Source organism: Coturnix japonica, chromosome 1 (genome assembly GCF_054131305.1).
Source record: "Coturnix japonica strain WE chromosome 1, WE-NBRP24, whole genome shotgun sequence".
Lineage (NCBI taxonomy): Eukaryota > Metazoa > Chordata > Aves > Galliformes > Phasianidae > Coturnix > Coturnix japonica.
Window position 1 is genome coordinate 41,392,737 of NC_140663.1, and position 19,152 is coordinate 41,411,888.

At 44.7% G+C, this 19,152-nt stretch overlaps 1 protein-coding gene across 1 annotated transcript in view; it reads left to right on the plus strand.

The window, feature by feature from the left end:
- Positions 1 to 1,823: 1,823 nt before the first annotated feature.
- The window catches only part of ELK3 (ETS transcription factor ELK3), a 29,317-nt gene continuing 11,988 nt past the window's right edge, over positions 1,824 to 19,152 (plus strand). The window contains exons 1-2 of the mRNA XM_015858690.3: positions 1,824 to 2,249; positions 18,170 to 18,378. Coding sequence (XP_015714176.2) covers positions 18,172 to 18,378 — 207 coding nt within the window. The 5' untranslated portion in view covers positions 1,824 to 2,249; positions 18,170 to 18,171. The remainder of the gene's footprint in view (positions 2,250 to 18,169; positions 18,379 to 19,152) is intronic.

Here is a 19,152-nt window from a genome sequence, read left to right on the forward strand (position 1 = left end):
GGCACAGGCAGAGACAAGTTGACTGCAGTCCCTTCCAAACACATAACTAGCATTTTTATGGCTACATCAACCAACAGGCTTCCTGAATGGAACTGCTTTTGCAGAAGAAAAGAGCTCCTACACAGTACAAACCTGCAATTTTCTCCATTCATCATCTTATATTCTTGCATCAGCCAGTCCTTAAGGACAGCCATAAGTCTGCATTAATTGAGCTAGGCAGCTATCACGGATGAGAGAATTTTAATAGCAGCTCTGTAAAACAAAGTCTTTTTATCAAGTACATAGATGCTGCTTCACAAAAATATTTTCCAGATTACAAGAATCAGTAGCCAAATGTTCACATCTTCCACCTCCAGCAGAGCTTTCTGAATTCTTCATGTTTCCAACATATCCCAGTGGATTTTTTCAGTTAAACAGCATTCTCGCTTTCCTCACCATCTCCCGGGTGATATGAAGCTCTCATATGGTGCCTGCCCTGAGCATGACACCTTCATTTAGATCTCAGCTTCACTACGTGGACAAAGAGGGATGAGTGCTGCAGACAGACTCCTAGGGCTCACAGTAAATAAGAAGAACATGTTTATCTGTTGGCTTCCCCAGACCACATTTGTTCTCTGCCAGCAGCTGGGCTGCTGTTGACTCATGACCAGTGGCCAACTTTGGTGACTTGTGTAGTTTCATCATAACATGGAGCACACTTTTGTTCCCAGCGACACTATCAGGGTAGTAAAATATCAGCATAGCTTCTGTATTGTTTCACATTGAGAACATTTTGAGCTGTGATTAGCGTTTGACTGATAAATGGTGTGACTGTTAACGAATGGTGTACTGCTTCTTGACGGTAACCTATTATGGATTTACTAGCACCACTGCGCTTTACACTGGGCAGTCAGAAGGTATGTCCTTCACTTGGAGAGTTCACAAATAAATGTAGAAACGGACAGTATAATCATAGAACCAAAGAATCTTTTAAGTTTGGAAAAGAGCACTAACATCATCCAGCCCAACCATCAGCCCATCCCCACCATGGCCACTCACCATGTCTCTCAGTGCCACGTCTACTCTGGTCTTGAACACCTCCAGGGATGGTGACACCACCACCCCCCTGGGCAGCCTATTCCAATGCCTGAACCTCCCCTGGTGCGACTTGAGGACACTCCCTTTTGTTTTATCACCATTATGTGGGAGAAAAGGCTGAGCCCTGCCTCACTACAACCTCTTTTCAGGTCATTGCTGAGGGCAATAGACTCTTCCCTGAACCTCCCCTTCTCCAGACCTAATGATCCCAGTTCTCCCTGTTGCTCTCCATCATATCTGTGCTCCAGACCCCTCACAGCTGTGTTGCCCTTCTCTGGACACACTCCAGGGCCTCCACGTCCTTCTTGCAGCGAAGGACCCAGAACTGAACGCAGTATTCAGTAACACAGGTATATGAGATAGAAGAGAAGCCATGAAAGATATTGTTGGGGAAAGCGTTCATTCTAACGAATCCAAACACACAGTTGAGAACCGAGGTCTGCAAGTTGCTGGTCAAAACTTAAACCCCGCTCAGTGCTTTATTGCCGGTCTGCGCTATCTGAAGTGGGAACACGCTGCTCAGATTCGATGATTTCAGCAGCCCTCGACTTTTAGCGCGTCCTTTTTGCGCCGTATCGTTACTTTGCCGTCTGTCCCTCGGTACCGATTTGAGATGCACCCCGGGGCCATCCCGCACGGCCCCCACCCCGAGCTCCGTATCCGGACACCCGGTGCCACCTGCGGGGCCGCTCCGGGGCCGCCTCCCTTCGCCGGGCCGGGCCGTGGCTCCTCCCCGGGGGTGTAGCACAGGAAGAGGTGGAGGTCGGGGGAGCTCCTCGTGAGTGCGCGGAGTTCCCGTTAGCGCCGTGCTATGTGTGTGTCTTATGTTACAGCCATGCCGCACATCAGTGGCCAGAGCGAGGGGAGAGGGGAGGAAAAGCCTGTTTACACAGACTGCAAACCGCCTGGGGAATAATGCAGGAAAGGAAGTGAGCCGGCTCTCTGTCTGACTGCTCCGACTTCCTGCTCGCACAGACACACACACACACACCCCGGCCGAGGAAAAAAAAAAAAAAAAGCCGAAAAAAAAAAAAAAAAGGGAAAAAAAAATCAGGATCTCATTACAACAGCAACAGAGCGTTCGCAGAAGGCTGTCAGCATGGGAAAGCGGGGGGTTTTACACGGCTCCCTCTGAACACCGCGAGGCAGCGGGAGGGACCCGCACGCTCTGGGTAGGTACCGAGTCGCAGCGCAGGGAGAACTACTGCAAAGTTTCGGGGCTCTGCGAGGAGGGCGCGGGTCCGGCCGGGGGGCGGCGGGTGGGGGGTGTTGAGGGTCGGGCTGCTGCCCCGGGGTCGGCCGATGTGAGTGAGGGGAGCGGGGAGCGGGGGCTCGGCGGAGCTGGGGGCTGTGCCGGGGGTAGGCGAGCCCCGAGCCCCCCGCAGCGCATCGCGTCCCTGCGGCCCCACGGCTCGGCTCCCCCGGGCAGCATCGCTGCCTAAAGGAGGGTGGGGGGCGTCGGAGGGGTCCCCCCGGAGCCGCCGTGAGGGCTCGGGAGGCCGGAGGGGGGTTGGGGAAAGGCTGCAGCGGGAACTGCACGAGGGGCTTTAAAGGGAAAAAAAAAAAGTGTCGGGAGAGTTTCTGGCTCGTCTGGAAACAGCAAGACTAATTGCCATGCGCTTCCGGTTTGAAACTGGCAGCAGACAACATCTTGAAAATGAGTCACTGCTGCTCACAAAGAAACTCTGTGGTTTTCTCCTTCTCAGGTTTATGTATTTGCTCTTTTTACAGTTTCCTTTGTAGTCCTCTGCGTTCTGCCGGCCCTCCCCCCTCTCGCTCTGCCCCGAGACCCCTTGGCCGCCGTCGGTAGTTTCCACCACCAGCCTAAAAACACTGCTAATGTTTGTGAGGAGAAAGAGAGAGAGAGAGAGAGAAAGGGAGAGAAAGTGGAGAGTTGTTTTTGGATCTGGCTGTGCTGAAGGTTAGAGGGACTCTGATGCTGCAGGGGGAAAAAGTTCCCTGAATTTTCCACTGGCTGCAGGAAGGGAGCCCATTTAGTCATGGCTAAGTAATGTCTGCACACACACCAACTAATCTCATTAGGAGTTTCCGTTCCCTAACACAGGAGGGTTTTGTGAAGCCCTGACAGCCCTTCTAGCGTTGTAGTTGAAAGGGAGACAAGTTACATCTTTATTTACCCAGGGGCGCAGTGCTGAGACAAGTATGTGCGGTGCAGCGTCCTTTCAGTCTTAGGGACTTTAAAAGTCAGTGGTTGCGTCCCATTTCAAGCAGGAGGTCGTGGTTCGTGTTGCATTTTGCTCTTACGGACTTCTCAGTTAGTTTGGATTAAATGCAATGCAATAAATGCTTGCAGAAGGAGCAGCACAAGAAGTGGGGTCCATGCAATGCAGCTGAAGGCAGACGCACTCTCTGCATCCATGCCAGTCAATGTGGTTGCGCTGTGAGAAGACACTCCTGTGCCCAGGTGCTGAGGCTGTGAGCGTGGCTGAGCTGTGCTTTCAGTCCTATAAACTCACCCTTTCGGCACTTTGCACGTTGCATTTTCAGGCTATATTTATTTCGTACATGTCTCTTTTAACTCGGTGCTTTGTGTAATTAGTTTGTGATAATTTATTTCTGTGGTAGCCAAGGAAAAATGCCTGTGTTTGGAATTAGAAAGGTCTTTGCTATGTCCCAGTGATCTTCAGTTTAAAATTGAGGTTGGCTTTTCAGGGGCGTGGGGAATGGTCTGGAGCAAACAGAAAATGGAGTCTTGCTTGCAAGTGTTTTCTTCTTCCTTAGTGTCCAAAAAATGTGACTAAACCTGCAAGTAATAGGAAATAACACGTAGCTGCTTGATTGAATTATCGCGTGATACCATTAAACCCAGCAAGTGTTGTGCGAAGAAGCCATAGCTGGATGGAGAACTAATTGCTGCACACCACGTGTTTACCTTTAAGGATCTTCAGTGTTTCCTGTACTTTCTGTATCCAAGCTGCACAAAACAGTTCTTCGTTAACATTGCTGTACGGAGCAGTTCTATTAGTAGATGGTGACACAGGCTGCAGACTCGGATGGCTCCTGTTTTCATGGTTGGGCAGGGAAAAACTTAAAAAGAACATGTGAAAGAGAAGACGCCTAAACTCTGCCAGGTGAATGCAGTCATTGAGTAGTGAGGGCTGGCTTCTGGTTTTGGAGTTTTATTTCTTCTGTGAGGTTTTAGAGAGAGAGAGAGGGGCATTAATGGGCAGAGTATTAAAGGTGACTGTGGGATACGTGATGGAGCAGTGAAGAGGCTTTCCCTGAAATATTGCCTCTGTAATAGGCCGCTGTTGTGTTAAATGTTGGTGGGATTTCAGTGTGCCATTTCCTGAACCAGTGTGAATGAAGAGCATTCGTCCGGACAGGTAGGAAATTTATGTAGTGTAGGTATGGAGTATTCACTCAGCTTTAGTTCTGTTCTGAAGAGAAAAAAATCCCGATATCCTATAGAGCATGATGGTTTTCCACTCAAATAATGAATTTATGAAATCAGGAGTGTGTGAAAAGTTTGTGTACTGCTGGCTGAGGGGTGAGAAACTGTCATAATTGCTTATATCTTAGTTTTCTCATCACCTCCGTGGGTTCTTCCTAAGAATGACAAATGACAGGCCTTTGTCCTTTTAGATACCACTAGCTCTTTTATGCAGCAGCTAAAACAAGCACAGGGGGAGAGACTCAGCACAGCTTTCCTTGTAACTGTGTTTGTAAAACGCAACGTGCATGGATGCTTTCATACATAGAAATAAAACTTTGCCTTTACCCGTGATCAATTCTCACTGCTTACTGATGCCCCTATTACTTAATATTTTGTTAAGCTTAAATCACGGAAACGAATCAGGTGTCTCACTCTGAAGGCCGAAGAATTCCCCTTGGCTGTGTTCTAGGTCTGGTGATCTAAACTTCACTTTCTTGTAACGTTGTTCTTGGGACAGAAGCCAACTCCAGGGTGTGTTACGGTCAAGGTATTCCTATAGGAAAGTATTAGTGATGGAGTGGCAGTGTAACAGAAGCTGAAACCTGCTTTCATTTAAAAATCTGTTCTGGAGGACTTGCTGCAGAAAGGAGGTCTCCTGGCAGGTTCACCGAGGTGCATTGGAGCTCAAGGCTTGCCCTGCGGGTCAGGCTCTTACATGTACTCATAGTGCTTGTGGAGACAGGGTTTCCGCAGCTGCATAGCAAATGTGAATCTTAGCTTTGGGAATGCAATTACACGACATTGTGTTGCTTCAGCAGATCAAAGAAAAGAAGTAATGCTGAAGTGAAAAGACGTTTGGCCCCTGAAGTTTGGGGAGAGTGGGATGGGACTGAGAGAACCAATGTCGGACTGTTTGTGATGTGTGTATGTGGTGCACCGTGGAGACCTCATGCAAAGTTTGTATGTTGGTCTAGTTGCAGTTATCTCTGTTTGGTGACTCCAGTGTGCAATGTGTCCAAAGGCAGCTTTCTGCATCCCTCATAGAGCTGTGACTCTGATTACAGGATGGGGCACTGATTATAGGATGTATCGAGCCCGGGCCAGTTTAAGAGGGTGCTGTTGGTTTTGAGTTGTTGTCTTTATAACCATACCCAATGGCTCCTGCAGAGGCTGTCACTTCTGGGCCCTTGGAAGCCATCCTGTGCTGTACATGCAAGGGGTGATTCGTCATGACTCTCCCCTCCGCGCTGTCCGCAAGAGGGAATCTTGCAGTCTTGAATCATGAGGCAGATGTTTACTTGGTGTGCGGCTTCTGAAGTGAATCAACTCACATTCTGGGAGCTGTTGAGTGCTCTTGAAAGGCTGAATGTATCTGTTCTCATGTTGAAGTGTTTTGTTGAATAAGGAATGATTGAAGAGTTAGTCATGGTTTTAAGGGGTATGTCAAGGTGTGGGTATGGGAAGGCCAGCTCACTGCTCTGCACAGCTCTCAGCCACGTGTCTGCAGACAAAGCAGATGGAGCACTGAGTACTCCCCGTCTCTGTGCTCCATGCAAAGAAGGTGCACTGTTGTCTTCACACCTTTTGTAGGCTGCTTGGGGATTTATACACCAGCCATCAGACTACAGTTCAGGTTCTTAAGGGTTTGCTTTTAGGAGTGGATTTTAACCCAGGAGCTTTTGAAGGGTGAGTTTAGGAGGGGCACGCTTACACCTGCATGCATAAACTATGTGCTGGCAACAGCTCACCTGCAGCAATCACACCTATGAACATCCAGGATGAATGTGTATACACTATGTAAAGAAAGTTTCACAAAGACTCTGCCACATTCTATGTGTGAGGAGTTAGATATAGCTTAGGCCCTTCAAGAGAAGAATTTCTGTAGCTGTGTTTTGGTTCTTTGAAGCACTTTGATGTATCTTTATTTTCGAATGTGACAGTGCTTCTGTGAATGCTTGTTGCAAGCATTGATACGCATTGCTACTCTGGGCCTTGAGTGTCACCAGAGTATTAGTGTGTGGCTCCTGCAGGCTTTGTACCATTTGCCTGCTCTGAGCAAGTCCTCCTGGTCTGTTGTAGCCTTGCTCTAAATTTGGCACTGTCTGTGTGTACTAAGCGTGCAAATTATGCTGCCCGTTCTGTGAGATTTCCCCCAGACTCATTTCAGAATCATTCGAGTCATGTCTGAGTCTCTGCTTGACAATTTACTCTGTGGTCATTGAAGACTGAAAATATAGCTCGGGTAATCATACACTGATTACTACGCATTAACATATTTGCAAACAACACTTAGTCTCTTCTGCTTTAAGGGATACTTTTTTTTATTTTAAATCTAGCGATCATAACTGGATCAATTGTGTGGGATGCAATTTTGCCTCTTCTCTTCTCTTTGTTTTATCTGTCTTTAAGTGAATCATTTGATTGTAATTTTTTTCGATTCTTACCAGTCATTCCAAATTGGTAAGAGCTTTCTAAGCACTAACCTAACTGTTCAATCCTGATAGTGTGATTTTACCAGGTGGGTCTTCCTCCAGAAATGCTGTGTAAAAGTCTGTGTAAAATAATGCTTCTGCAGTTGTATCTGTTCTTATAAACTTGTGTTATAGAGCACACAGAATCACAGAATGGCCTGGGTCGAAAAGGACCACAATGATCATCCAGTTTCAACCCCCCTGCTATATGCAGGGCTGCCATCCACCAGACCAGGCTGCCCAGAGCCACATCCAACCTGGCCTTGAATGCCTTGAATGCCTGCAGGGATGGGGCATCCACAGCCTCCTTGGGCAACCTGTTCCATTGCATCACCATGTGTAAAGAGCTCATCTTAAGAATCAAAATATCTACAGTTGAATGTCCCCCTGCAGGTTTCCCACTCTCATCTTGCAAAGCAGTTTACAGTTCATCTGGAAAACAGATTTCTATTACACACCCATTTCCCTCTAGTGTGGTGACAGCACCTCTTCACTGAGTCTCTTGTCTCCCTCTCCATCTTTTTCTTGTTGTTGTTGTTTTTTTGTTTTTTTTTTTTTTAATGTAGCAAATTGAGCAGATGTATTTTACTGTGAGCTTTTGGGGAAGGATGCTAATGAGAGTTATTGTTGTAAATGCTTATCTTGTGGTAATGTTGAGTGGCCTCTGTTGTATCAAGACACGGTACGGTGTAAACAAAAAGTTTAGAGACTCGAGCACTACTATTATCTCTTCTCAGCAATTTATGGTAATTCACAAGAATAAATAATCTTTAAAAAGCACTTAAAGAGCAGATTCCTATTGGCGCTGTTAGCAATATCTGGAGAAAGTCGACTATGTTCAGAGAATTTCTTTTGTGTTATGCTTATATGGCTGAGGTGGGAATTGGGATTAGCACCGAGATACAGGCACCATGAAGCCTGGTAACTCAGAGTGGGCTCAGAGCAGCTGGTGTGTGGTTAGGTGCACTCTGCTGGTGTCATGTGGGGCTGGTATGGGCTGTGTGTCTGTCCTGCCCTCTTTGTTCCCGACAGCACTTTCATTTGGAGGCTCTCTGATGCACATACTCCCACCAAAGAGTGTCAAGGCTGGAGTGGCTCCTGCTCTTTCCTGGGAGCAGGGTGCAATGTGCAGTCTGGTCCAAGCTGAGGAGAGGGGATGTAATCTTTATTTAAATGTGGACTCTCACCCAGGAATTGGTGTGCAGATCAAAATCATGGCTGTTGTGGGTTCTCCAGAGCAGCAGAGACGCAAACAGCCCATTTGATGTCATTTCTAAACACATGCAGTCCAGGCTGTTCTTATGAAGTTTGCTGTAGGAATGGAAATACCCTCTTGTTTTCCTCTCTCCTTCATAGCTTGCTGCAGCCATGGCAGTTAGTTGAGGTAGATAGGACATGGACAATACAGGAGGCCAGCAGCCAGATCTTCTGTTGGCTGACCATTCTGTTGGGTATTCCAGTGGCTGATGGGCGATGAGAGGGGAAGTGTGTGGGTGTGACCTTCAAGTTCTTGCTGGTGTTCTAGACAAATGAGTAATCTTAGAAACGAAAAGAGTCTTTCAATTGGGTTTCAGTTTAGCTTAGTGCATGGTAAACATGCATAACAGAACTTTGATTAGCACTGAGAAGGAAGGAGAATACCAGATTGCTGAGATTTTGACATGTAAGAGAGATTCTTAATTTATGTTCTCGCAACGAGACCTTTCAGAATTAATATCACTTAAAGTGAAAAATAATAGACCTTTACTGGCGTTGCAACTAATTGCTTGTTAGTTATGATTAAGGAACTTGCACCGTGGCTTATGCTCCATGAACTATTAAAATAGTGCTATTTGGAAAGGGATTGTCTGGGTAAAATGTCTGTGTATGCACATCCGTTACCACCTGCCCAGTTGCGTTACACCACTTTTGGTATAGTGCTGTGACTGAATCCTCTTGCAATGTGAGAATGTACGGGTGAGCTGGTTATGTTACTGACTAGTTCGGTGACTCCTAGTGCTATTCCTGCATGTTCTAACAATTCATTGTGCATAGGAAGGGGAGCTCTGGCTGTCACCTTGCTGAGCTGCAGCTCTTGCAGATACAGCCAGCTGCCTCAGTGAGCCTGAGCAGAGCTTGCCTTGCCTTTCATTTTGACCAGCCTCCTCTGTCAGCACCGCGTTAGAGAGACCGAATATCAGAATATTGCTTGGCTGATTACTGGAAAAATCCATCAATAGGGGAAGATCATTTAAAAAAACTGAAATATGGAATCTTTTAAAAGCACCATTTGATCCAGCTGATAACATTAGTATGTCATTTAATGTTACAGCCTCTAGAATAAGTTAAAGAGTGTTCAGTCTGCTGTCCCAGCACTGGAAGTTTTGATATTTTGGTTTAGGATAGGAGTGCTGATAAGGAAAAAGCATCTAGGAATGATCATCTCTTGGGGTGTCAAGTAGACTTCTGTAATAGCCACTGCTCCCGAAGGCTGTATCAACTTGGGGACATGGTTTAGTGGGCATGGTGCTGGTGCGCTAACAGTTGGACTAGGTGCCATTACTGGTCTTTTCCAGCCTTAGTGATTCTATGATTCTATCTGCCCTCTTGTGTTTTTAGCTGTTTTTTGTTGTTTTTCATTATTTTTCTGTACATATTTTCTCTGAATTTATCAAATAGACCATCAGAGATTTATATTGGACAGTCCAGTACCCGTGAGCTGCGTCCTACCAATTTCAGCAAAAATCTAAGAGGAAGTCCTGTGGGGAAAATAAACATATAGAGCTGCCTTTGGAACCAGAAGTCCCTCCGATTGCAGCATAGCGCATTGCCAGCATGCCACAGATGTGCGCCACATGAGGAGACAGAAAGCAGTATGAGGAGCCTGCACTCATTTTACGTCTTTCCGAAGGTGCATGGCTGGGGCCGCTGTGGATTTATGTTGTTCTGTTTTTGGCTAGCTTTACAAATAGTTGAGCAGGTTGTTTTTCAAGCCTTTCACAGGGAGGCTGCTAGCCTAGCTATCTTTCCTCCTGCTGATGGCTTCTGCTCACTGTGATTAAAATGGTTTCTTGCATCCTTATGTCAGGAACTGGAGAACTGCATCCTTGCGGAGACTTTGCAAACAGCCCTGTTTTAGGGGCAGCATCATCACACCTCCTTGGCGGACGACCAGTCCTTCCTGGTGTTATTGTGTAGGTAGCGGAACTTCTTTGGACGCCTGCCTCAGCCTTTCTTTGATTAATTAAAAAAAAAAAAAGGAAAAACTGAAAACACTGTATTTCCAAATGTGCCTACTGGAACCGTTTCTGGATGCGTGTTGTACAAGTGCTTTCTTTTCTGCAGGGACACTTGATGTTGGTATGTTGTGTTTTGCTGGGTCTTGCTGCTGTCTCTCGTGTTGCTGTTAGCTGCAGGAGTCTGTTTGCTTTTAATGTACTGAGGATGGAGCAGTAGGCATTCTTGCTTGAGGAGGAGACCCTGTTAATTGCTACACTTTATTGCCAGTAATCACTTAAATTATCACATAGAAAAGAGAATCGCACAGGGGTGGTGGAGCTGACTGTGCTGTGTGGCTGCGCTGAGGACATCAGCCAGCAAAACCCTGAGCTGTTTTGGCACATCCTTAGACCAGTTTGGATGTGTGTTGTAGTATTGCTGTAGTGCGGATCGGAACTTCTGTGCTGGGGCACCTCCAACTTTTTCTAACGTTTCCACTGGGTGGTGCTGCAGGAATTCCTATTTTTTTTTTCCTTTTTTCTTTTTTTTTTTTTTTTCAGTTGAATCTGCATTTCCCAGAAAGACGCCTCTCAAGTATAATAGGAGGAAGTCCTGATTTAGAAAGTTTTTGCAGTTTCAACACAATAGACGAACTTAGAGGATGCTCTGGCAGGAAACGTCCTGGTTGCTGGATGTGGAAAACTGACCAGCTCTCTGTCCCATGCACCCAGCCAGTTCCCTCAAGTGCCTTGGATGCAGATCACACCTTTGGTTTGATTTATTAACCTTTAACAGAGAAAGTTCTGCATCGTGTTAAAACAGGTATATTTACACACTTAGATGTGAGCTTATTTTTTCCAGGCCAATTAAATTAGCAGCAGGATCTCCATGGATGATGAATAGTTGAAAACTTCCTAAGTAAACAAACCGATATTTGTTTTTCCTCCTTTCTGGCAGAATCATCGACTTTTCACCAACCACATCCTATTTATCACTCTGGAAGCATCTCTGTTGAGAAACCAAGTGCGAGAACTGACTCAGGCTTTTGCCTTGTCCTTTCAAACGTTTCTTAGCAGAAATTTGGACAGATTTGGCAGCGCTCTGTAACCTCCCATGTTATACGTGTTGCTCTGATGACTGCTTTTTGATGGATACTTCAGCTTTCTTTTTCTTCTGTAATCAAGTATAAAGCAAATACACTCCATTTTCTTTTTTGGTTTCGTTTTATTTTTAAGAAACTAAAATATAAAGAGAAAAAATCAGCATAGAGCATTTGTAAGCTGTTCAGAATTCCATACTAATATTAATCATAGAGTGATGTGTAGACATCTATGGCTGAAGCAGCTACAGGCTGCCTTACTGTGTGGCTTTATTCCCTACATACGTTATTTGGTCTTTGTATGTGCCCTTGCAGAATTGAATTACTTTGGTAATTTCCAATGAGTTTTTAAAAGCTCATCGAAGTGCTTCTAATTGTTACCGTATTTTAAAAACAAGTGTAGATGAGCAGCATTCTAATGTGTTCTAATGCGTCATGTTAAAAAAGCAACTGGGCATGTTCTTCCATGTGTTGGTGCAGTCCTTTCAAGGGTTAAAATGAACCTGAGACAGTTAGAAAAATAAAACCAGAGCTGCTATTACAAACTGGGACAGATGTAGGAGGCCAGGTTTCCTGTGGCCCATTTTCCAGTTTCCTGGCTGCAACCTGCAGAAATAAAGGAAGCCGAATGTGAACGTGAATGAGAACCTAACAATGCCCCACGTCGCCCTGCTCCGAAAAATGTGCTGCTCGCCAGAATTAGGGTACAAAAGCAGTAGATGGATGTGCAAAAAATATACGTGCCTTTCCCAGGCTGGTTGGGAATGAAAAACAAGGCATTTGTTACGGAGAAACGCTGCGTGCTTGCAGGAGCGCTGGCTTCCCTGTGAGAGCAGTGTAAATGGAGGTGTGTGCCTGCTGTGGCCGCGTGTAAGAAAAGGAGCTGGATCTTCTACAGCTGCTTTGGCTGCAGAAGGGAAAGGCTGTGTTTTTCAGACGTCAAGTGACATTCATTTCCGTGCCCTGAGTCTGCGTCTTAATCCTTTTCACATACATGTCTGATCACCAGCTCTCTGTGACTACCTAAAGAGCATAATGCTGGCTGACACCTTCCCGATTTAATTGATCCCCAGCTGATTTTTTTCTGTCCCCCAGGCTCCCCTGGCCCCCTCTCCCACTCATCCATCCCCCCTCTGTCCCAAGTGCCGTGCCCTGTTTTATGGCTTGGAGCACCAGGTGTACTCTGCAGACCCTCCGAAGTGACAAGGAGCTGGTTTAGATCCTCGTGCTTGGAACAGTCTCTGGTTTTAGGCTTCAGAGCTTGTTCGTATGGATTGTCCGGGGTCAGCAGAATGTCCCTCTATTTTAGAAAGGCTGCAGAGGGGCTAAATCCCCCACTCAACAGTGGGGATAAAGGATTCATTTAGGAGGCCTGGCATGTCTGGGGGAATGAAGGATGAGGACGCAGCTGTAATGTGCTCTTTCTTCATGTGGAAGCTGAGGAACTGTGCAGGCATCCAGGATGCTATGGGGCTGCTTTCCGGCTTCCTTGCCGCCTTCTAGCTTTTCCTATGCAACAGTCTTATGAAACTTAATGCTTCAAAGAGCTCTCTGCTTATCTCATTGCTCATGTCATAAATCTTTCTGATAGGGAGCTCCTTCTTTAGCTGGCTTTGTCTCTGACACTCACAGTTTTCTGATGCTTGCATATGTGTTTTATTTTTTTCCCAGTAGGTTAATGACTTATCCTTGAAGCCTTAATGCCACTTTGCTGGCATTTTATCCTAGAGAATTTGATATGTATTGCCTTGGTCAAGAGGTAGCAATGCAGCCCATCAGCACACACATTTCTTTTATATGTCTTTACCATTTCTAGTATGACTTATATAAGGTTTTAGAGTGCTTGCTGGTGCTGGTAGAAGCTGATTTCCATGCATTCACAAAGAGCCAGGCTTTGCCTTCCCCTGCTGCCACCTAACACTACATAGGAAAACCAGATTCTGGGTGGGATGCTTTCCCCTGTGGATGTCTGCCCTTTAGGGAGAGCTTTCGGCTCTGACTTTGTTGCTGCTCCAAGTTCATGCGTATCAGTCAGGAAACTAAGGAGTTTGTTTGAAACAAATAGGGGCAGTGTTAGCAGCACAGGTATCCCCAGTTGCCTTCCTCCCACACTGGTCCTGAACGTAACATTTGATGCACGGAGGTCACATTGTGTCATGCTGGCCATGCAGTTTGTAGGATTCATACAGGGGTACGTTGGAAAGCATGTACCTTAGGAATGCAGACAGGGTGTTAATGTGGTTGGCTGTTACTGTTGCCTGAGAAATGGATTTTCAGACCTGAAACATCCTTTTGACACTGTATGCACTTCCCAGTGTAATTCATTTGAGCTCAGCCGCTGATTTTTTTTGCATCAGTGATAGTGAAACTGATGACAAAGTAAAATTACCATACGATTTCAAGTCCAGCAGATCTCGTTTCCTGGCTCAGAAAATAAGCGAGCCTTGAATTCATTGTATAAATATTCAAAAAATGGCCAAGTTGCAAAACCACATCAAAAATAACATGAAGAAATAAATTCTGACTCTGTTGTCTATATGAACTCAGATTAGTCTTTCTGTGGCATGGAATAGATGTTTCTGTTCCATAGGTTGCCTGTCTCATTCTGTACCATAGATGAATGCCACTAAATTACTGCTTTTTAAATACTATTTTTCTTTTAATCCATGTAATTTCAGTGTATAATTCCATGTATTATTTTCTGCCCAGCATTCAAATCCTTTACAGAGCACAGAAGTAAGAGGAATATTTATTGTTACGTCTTGATACTAATAAATAGTTGAATGAAATGTGAAATATATGCCCCATAGGGAGTGACCACATCCTTGTACACATTCATGTTGTATTAAGGAGAAAGGGTGGGTTCCTTTTCAGTCAGTAGAAGATGAAAAGAAGTAGAAAATACATAAATGATATATAGAGTTTTCTGAAGATTTCTGATTCTTCCTAGTCATAATTTATAATAACTTAGTGATTAAATTACGTGGCCTGTAATGCTTCTTGCAGGTGATTGTACTGGTCCACTGCTCAAATCAGCTGCATGTGCACTGTGGGGCCAGGTTGTTCTTCTGGGAGGGGAGCTGGTAATTTGTGAAACCCCAAAATGATGCCCAAAAAGAAAGGAGAGTTTCATATTGTGGTTGAGCTGATTGTAAATCAAGAATTTTGGACTTTTTCAAGAAAAGATGAGAGTTTTACTGCAAATCATTTTAGGGAATGAAAACAGGACACCAGCATTAATACCAGTTTACCACCTACAAGCTAGTCCATAGGAAATGCCCAAAGCCTCTTTTGTCAGAATATGTAGGATGTTACATCATCATTTATGCTGAGCACAAAGTTTCCATTTAAGGTGGTTACAGCTGGGAATATTCAGTGTTCAGCACATCAGAACTGATGGCATCAAGTTGGATGCTTGGAAGAAAAGGGCCATATGAGTAATGATCATCTGAAAATGTAGCTTGCCTGATTTGCCTCATGCAGGAATTATGTATATATGGTTGCTGTAAGCTTGTGAGCAATGTGGGAAGTTTTACATAGGAACTCAGTGTTGGGTTGGAGTGCATTGCTGCACTGAGCTCTTTTTGTCTCATTTCAGTATGGGCAGGCTTGGCTCGTATCTAAGAGCAGACTTATGCAGGTACTGATTACACACACGGATACTGAATTTTTAGGCCTGCAGGTTCTGTATTAAGCCTATTCAGAGCTATGTGCATGGAGACCTGACCCACAGCTTTCGCTGGGAAGGAGATAAGGCAAATGAGTTGGTGAGGAGGTGCCTAAATCAATTCCTACCACAAGCATCTGCCCTGGATCCAGTGCCTGGATTGCCCCCAGAGGTCACACATGCTACCCAGGTGGTTAAAGAACTGATCAGGAGCCACCTTTTCCTTTACAAATGGTTGCAATCACTCTTTATAGATGTTACTTTTTGGAAGTAACCTCTCCTTTGTTATCAGGTTGGTAGCACTGAGTGGGTGCCCGCGTAGGATGTTCTGCTCACACAGCTTTGTGCTGATCTGCCTACGGCTGAGTCACCGTGTAGGCCCACACTTGGTAAATACAGTGGAATCCAAAACTGTTTACATTTGGTAAGGTGATAAGCACCAAAAAACAGGTTCACAATGGCAAGTGTAGTGCAGTGTTTGCTGCAGGTTACCCTGAGAGCTTTCTTAGCTAGAGGTGAGTGGGGATGAGGGAACCTGCAGCAAAGTATGCTTCACTGTGAGATCAGTGCCACCTGAACTCTCTGAAGAGACGTGATTGCTGATCATCTGAAAGAATATGTGATTGATGATCTGGAAGGGAAGAATTGCATCTCTGAGGACTGTTTTCAGTCATGTCATGGAGGTAAAGCTGGTGTTGGTGATTGTATAACTCTTCCATCTTTAATTTCCTCCTGGGCCAGGCTCTTTTCAGCAGTACCCAGTGATGGGATAAGGTGCAATGGACACAGGCTGGAACACAGGAAGTTCCATATGATCCTTAGGAAGGACTTCTGTACTGTGAGGGTGACCAAGCTCTGGAACAAACTGCCCAGAGAGGTTGTGGAGGCTCTTTCTCTGGAGATATTCAAGACCTGCATGGGTGCTTTCCTGTGTAATGTATTGTAGGGAACCTGCTTTAGTGGGGGATTAGATTTGATGATCTCCAGAGGTCTCTACTGTCCCCTTCCATTCTGTGGCATTACATATACAGGTTTGTAGCCTGGGACACCTGCAAGCATTGTAATCAAACTTTGAAGGAATTTATTTACCACTACCAACAATTTTCCAGAGTAAAAAAAAAGAAAGTTCTGTTTATGATTTCTTGTTGAAGAGAGCAGTATGATTCAAGCTGACATTATGCAAGTATCTCTGTAATACATAGTGTATAGAAACTGTTTTAGAGCAATGTGTCTGCATATACCTACCATCTATGGTAATACAAGCTATAAAGCTTTAAATGTTAATGAGAAAGTACGTATATGTGGTGCCAGATGTTTAGGGCCACTTTAATAATTATGACATTAGAGATAAATGATCTACGAAGGATGTTAATACTTGCACAGATGGTGTAGTTTAAAGGAACTTTATTATAAAGACCGTAGAGCAAATACATAAGTTCCAGGTACTTTGAATTCTAGCTATATATATCTTTCATGCCTTAACCTGGGTATAAAGTGATAAAAAAACCAAACAAACAACAAAGCAAGTGCAAACCCTTGAAAGTGCCAAAGCACCCGTAAGAGGCAGTTTTGTTTCAAGAGAAGCTAACAGCATTGTGAACCTTTGCCATCTATTGAAGGTGCTGTGAAGTTGCATTGCATGGCTGGCTCTCATGGATATATATTTGTCCTTCTGTTGTTCTGACTGCATTCACAGTCAGAGAGAAACGAGGCTTTTGTAAAGATAAGAACACCAGAATTAGTTCTGCAAACCCTTGTTTGGCCAGTGCAAATTGTTTGGAGCGAAACTCCAAATTCTGTTTTTCTGCAACACTGCAACCTTTTCAAGTATCTTTACCTTGTTTTTACCAATTGAAGCATATGCCGTTTATTTTCTTTCTCAACTAGTGCGTGGTGAAGACAAGCATACAGCAGCATCTGGTGAATTAGTGAGAGAAAGAAAGGGCTTCTGTAGCTCTGGGGCAGACTGAAGAGGCAAAGCAGTCCCCTGCTGCATGGCTGTCTGCAGGGATAGCTGGAGGTCTCCTGCCCTCTGGTGGTCAGCACACCAAAGGCGAGGTGAGGCAGGGTCCCTGGTGTGTTCGAGAGTAATACTGAGACCCAAAGTGAACGGGGAAATTAAAAGTTGAGAGTTTGTTTCGATAAAGTCAAAAATATCCTTGTTACACAAAGTTAAGTCAAGTAATAATTGACCCCATTCACAGCAGAGTGAATTAACCCAGTAGTGTTGGCACCTCTTAATCTGCATTAGGTAGAGATAATGTAGAATCATAGAACGGTTTAGGTTGGAAGGGACCTTAAATATCATCTGGTTCCAGTCCCCTGCCATGAGCAAGGACACCTCCCACCAGCTCAGGCTGCCCAGGGCCACATCCAACCTGGCCCTGTGCACTCCAGGGATGGGTCATCGGTGTTGTTCCAGTGCCTCACCACCCTTGTAGTTAAGAATTTCTTCCTTATACCTGATCTAAACCTGATTTTTTTCTGTTTAAAACTGTTACTCCTTGTACTATCCCTACTCTCTCTGATAAAGAGTCAGTTGCATGGGCACTTAGCAAGTGAGAGCCAGATACTGTTAACAATATTCATTGCTCTCAGTTGTATATGTAATCATAATAGGAAAGGACATTGTTAGGGAAAGGTTGAGAGTGTGCTTAAGTAATATTGAACTTCTATCATGCCTGCAGAATAGGCATAAAGGCTGTATGAAATAAGGAAAGCAGGCTGCGGTGGGAAAGGGAGGTGTGGGTTCTGGTCCTTAAAACAAAGGAACTCCTCCGTGTTTTAGTTTTGTTCTTCTTGGATGGGGGAACATCCAAGCAGGTTTTGTATACCTGACATGACAGTAAGTAGCAGTTTTGCAGTTGCTTTTGGCACGTGGATATATCAAATCTGGGGTTTATTTTGTTATTATTATTTTTTTTAATGTTGTACATTCCTTTCAAAGGTAGCAGCATGCGCTGTAGTGGAGACCTGGACTGGAGATGACCCTGTACCATGTAAACTAAGTGGGCAGTGCTTTGCTAAATACTTGCTGTATTTTCATGTGTCTCATCACAGCAGTGCAAAAAACCAAACATGACTGAAACAGGAGTTTGAGACTTGCTGGTTTTATGGACATTTGGTTGTGAACGATGTGGTTTCCTTCGCTAAGTTATGTCAGATGGTTCTTATGCAGAGCTTATTGCTGAATGGAGTGTTGGCTGGAACACCTGCTCTCAAATGTTTTTCACACCATTGCTCTCCTTTGTCCCTTGTAGGTATGGAGAGTGCAATCACACTGTGGCAGTTCCTTTTGCAGTTGCTGCTAGACCAGAAACATGAGCACCTGATTTGCTGGACGTCTAATGATGGCGAATTCAAGCTACTCAAGGCAGAAGAAGTGGCTAAGCTGTGGGGACTCAGAAAAAACAAAACTAATATGAACTATGACAAGCTGAGCCGAGCGCTCAGATACTATTATGACAAGGTAAATTTTGTTATTCTCATGCAGACTAAGAAAGTAGAAACACTACTGTTAAACGTTTCAACCCTGTTGTGGGTGCTTTTTAAAGTTCTCTTGGTTAGTTTTTACAACAGACAATACTGCTGAAGGAAATCGTGGTGGAGGTAAGAGGGCAGCCAAGATCCACAGGGAAGCACTGCACATCCATTTCTAGGGGCAGCAGCTGGGGGAGGATTTGACCCAGGCTTACACTTACTGATGCTTTCATATGTTTCCATGTTTGACTACCTGATATTTTCTGTAGCATTTGACAATAATAAAATAACTGTTAATAACAGAGAACTGTTTGATTATTGCAGCCTGCACAGGATCTTCAGAATGCAGGGAGGTGGTAGAAAGCAGAAATGCTCCAGTGCTGCAGGTACTGGCAGCTGTACCATAGGGGGCAGGTACCCCCTATGCTAGAGCAAGGAAAGAACACACAGGCAACCCGACAGCATAGAGGGTGGGCATGAGTTTTCAAAGTGCTTGTGGGCACAACTTTTGGAACCTGGATGCTGTTAGCCCATGTTTTAACTATGGGTTATGTTTTTTTCTTGAGCTTTGTAGTAGAATTTCTTTATTACAGTTGTATTGGGTTATAATGTTTACCTGGGAACGCAGCATTGAAAAACATCTAGAAATATTTTGATGGAGCTTTGTTTATTTGCCCCTCTCAGAAGCTGGTGACAGATGGGCAGTGTAGGCACACACTTAGCATTGGCTGTTAGAGGTCTATTTTCAGCCTCTTCTTAAAAA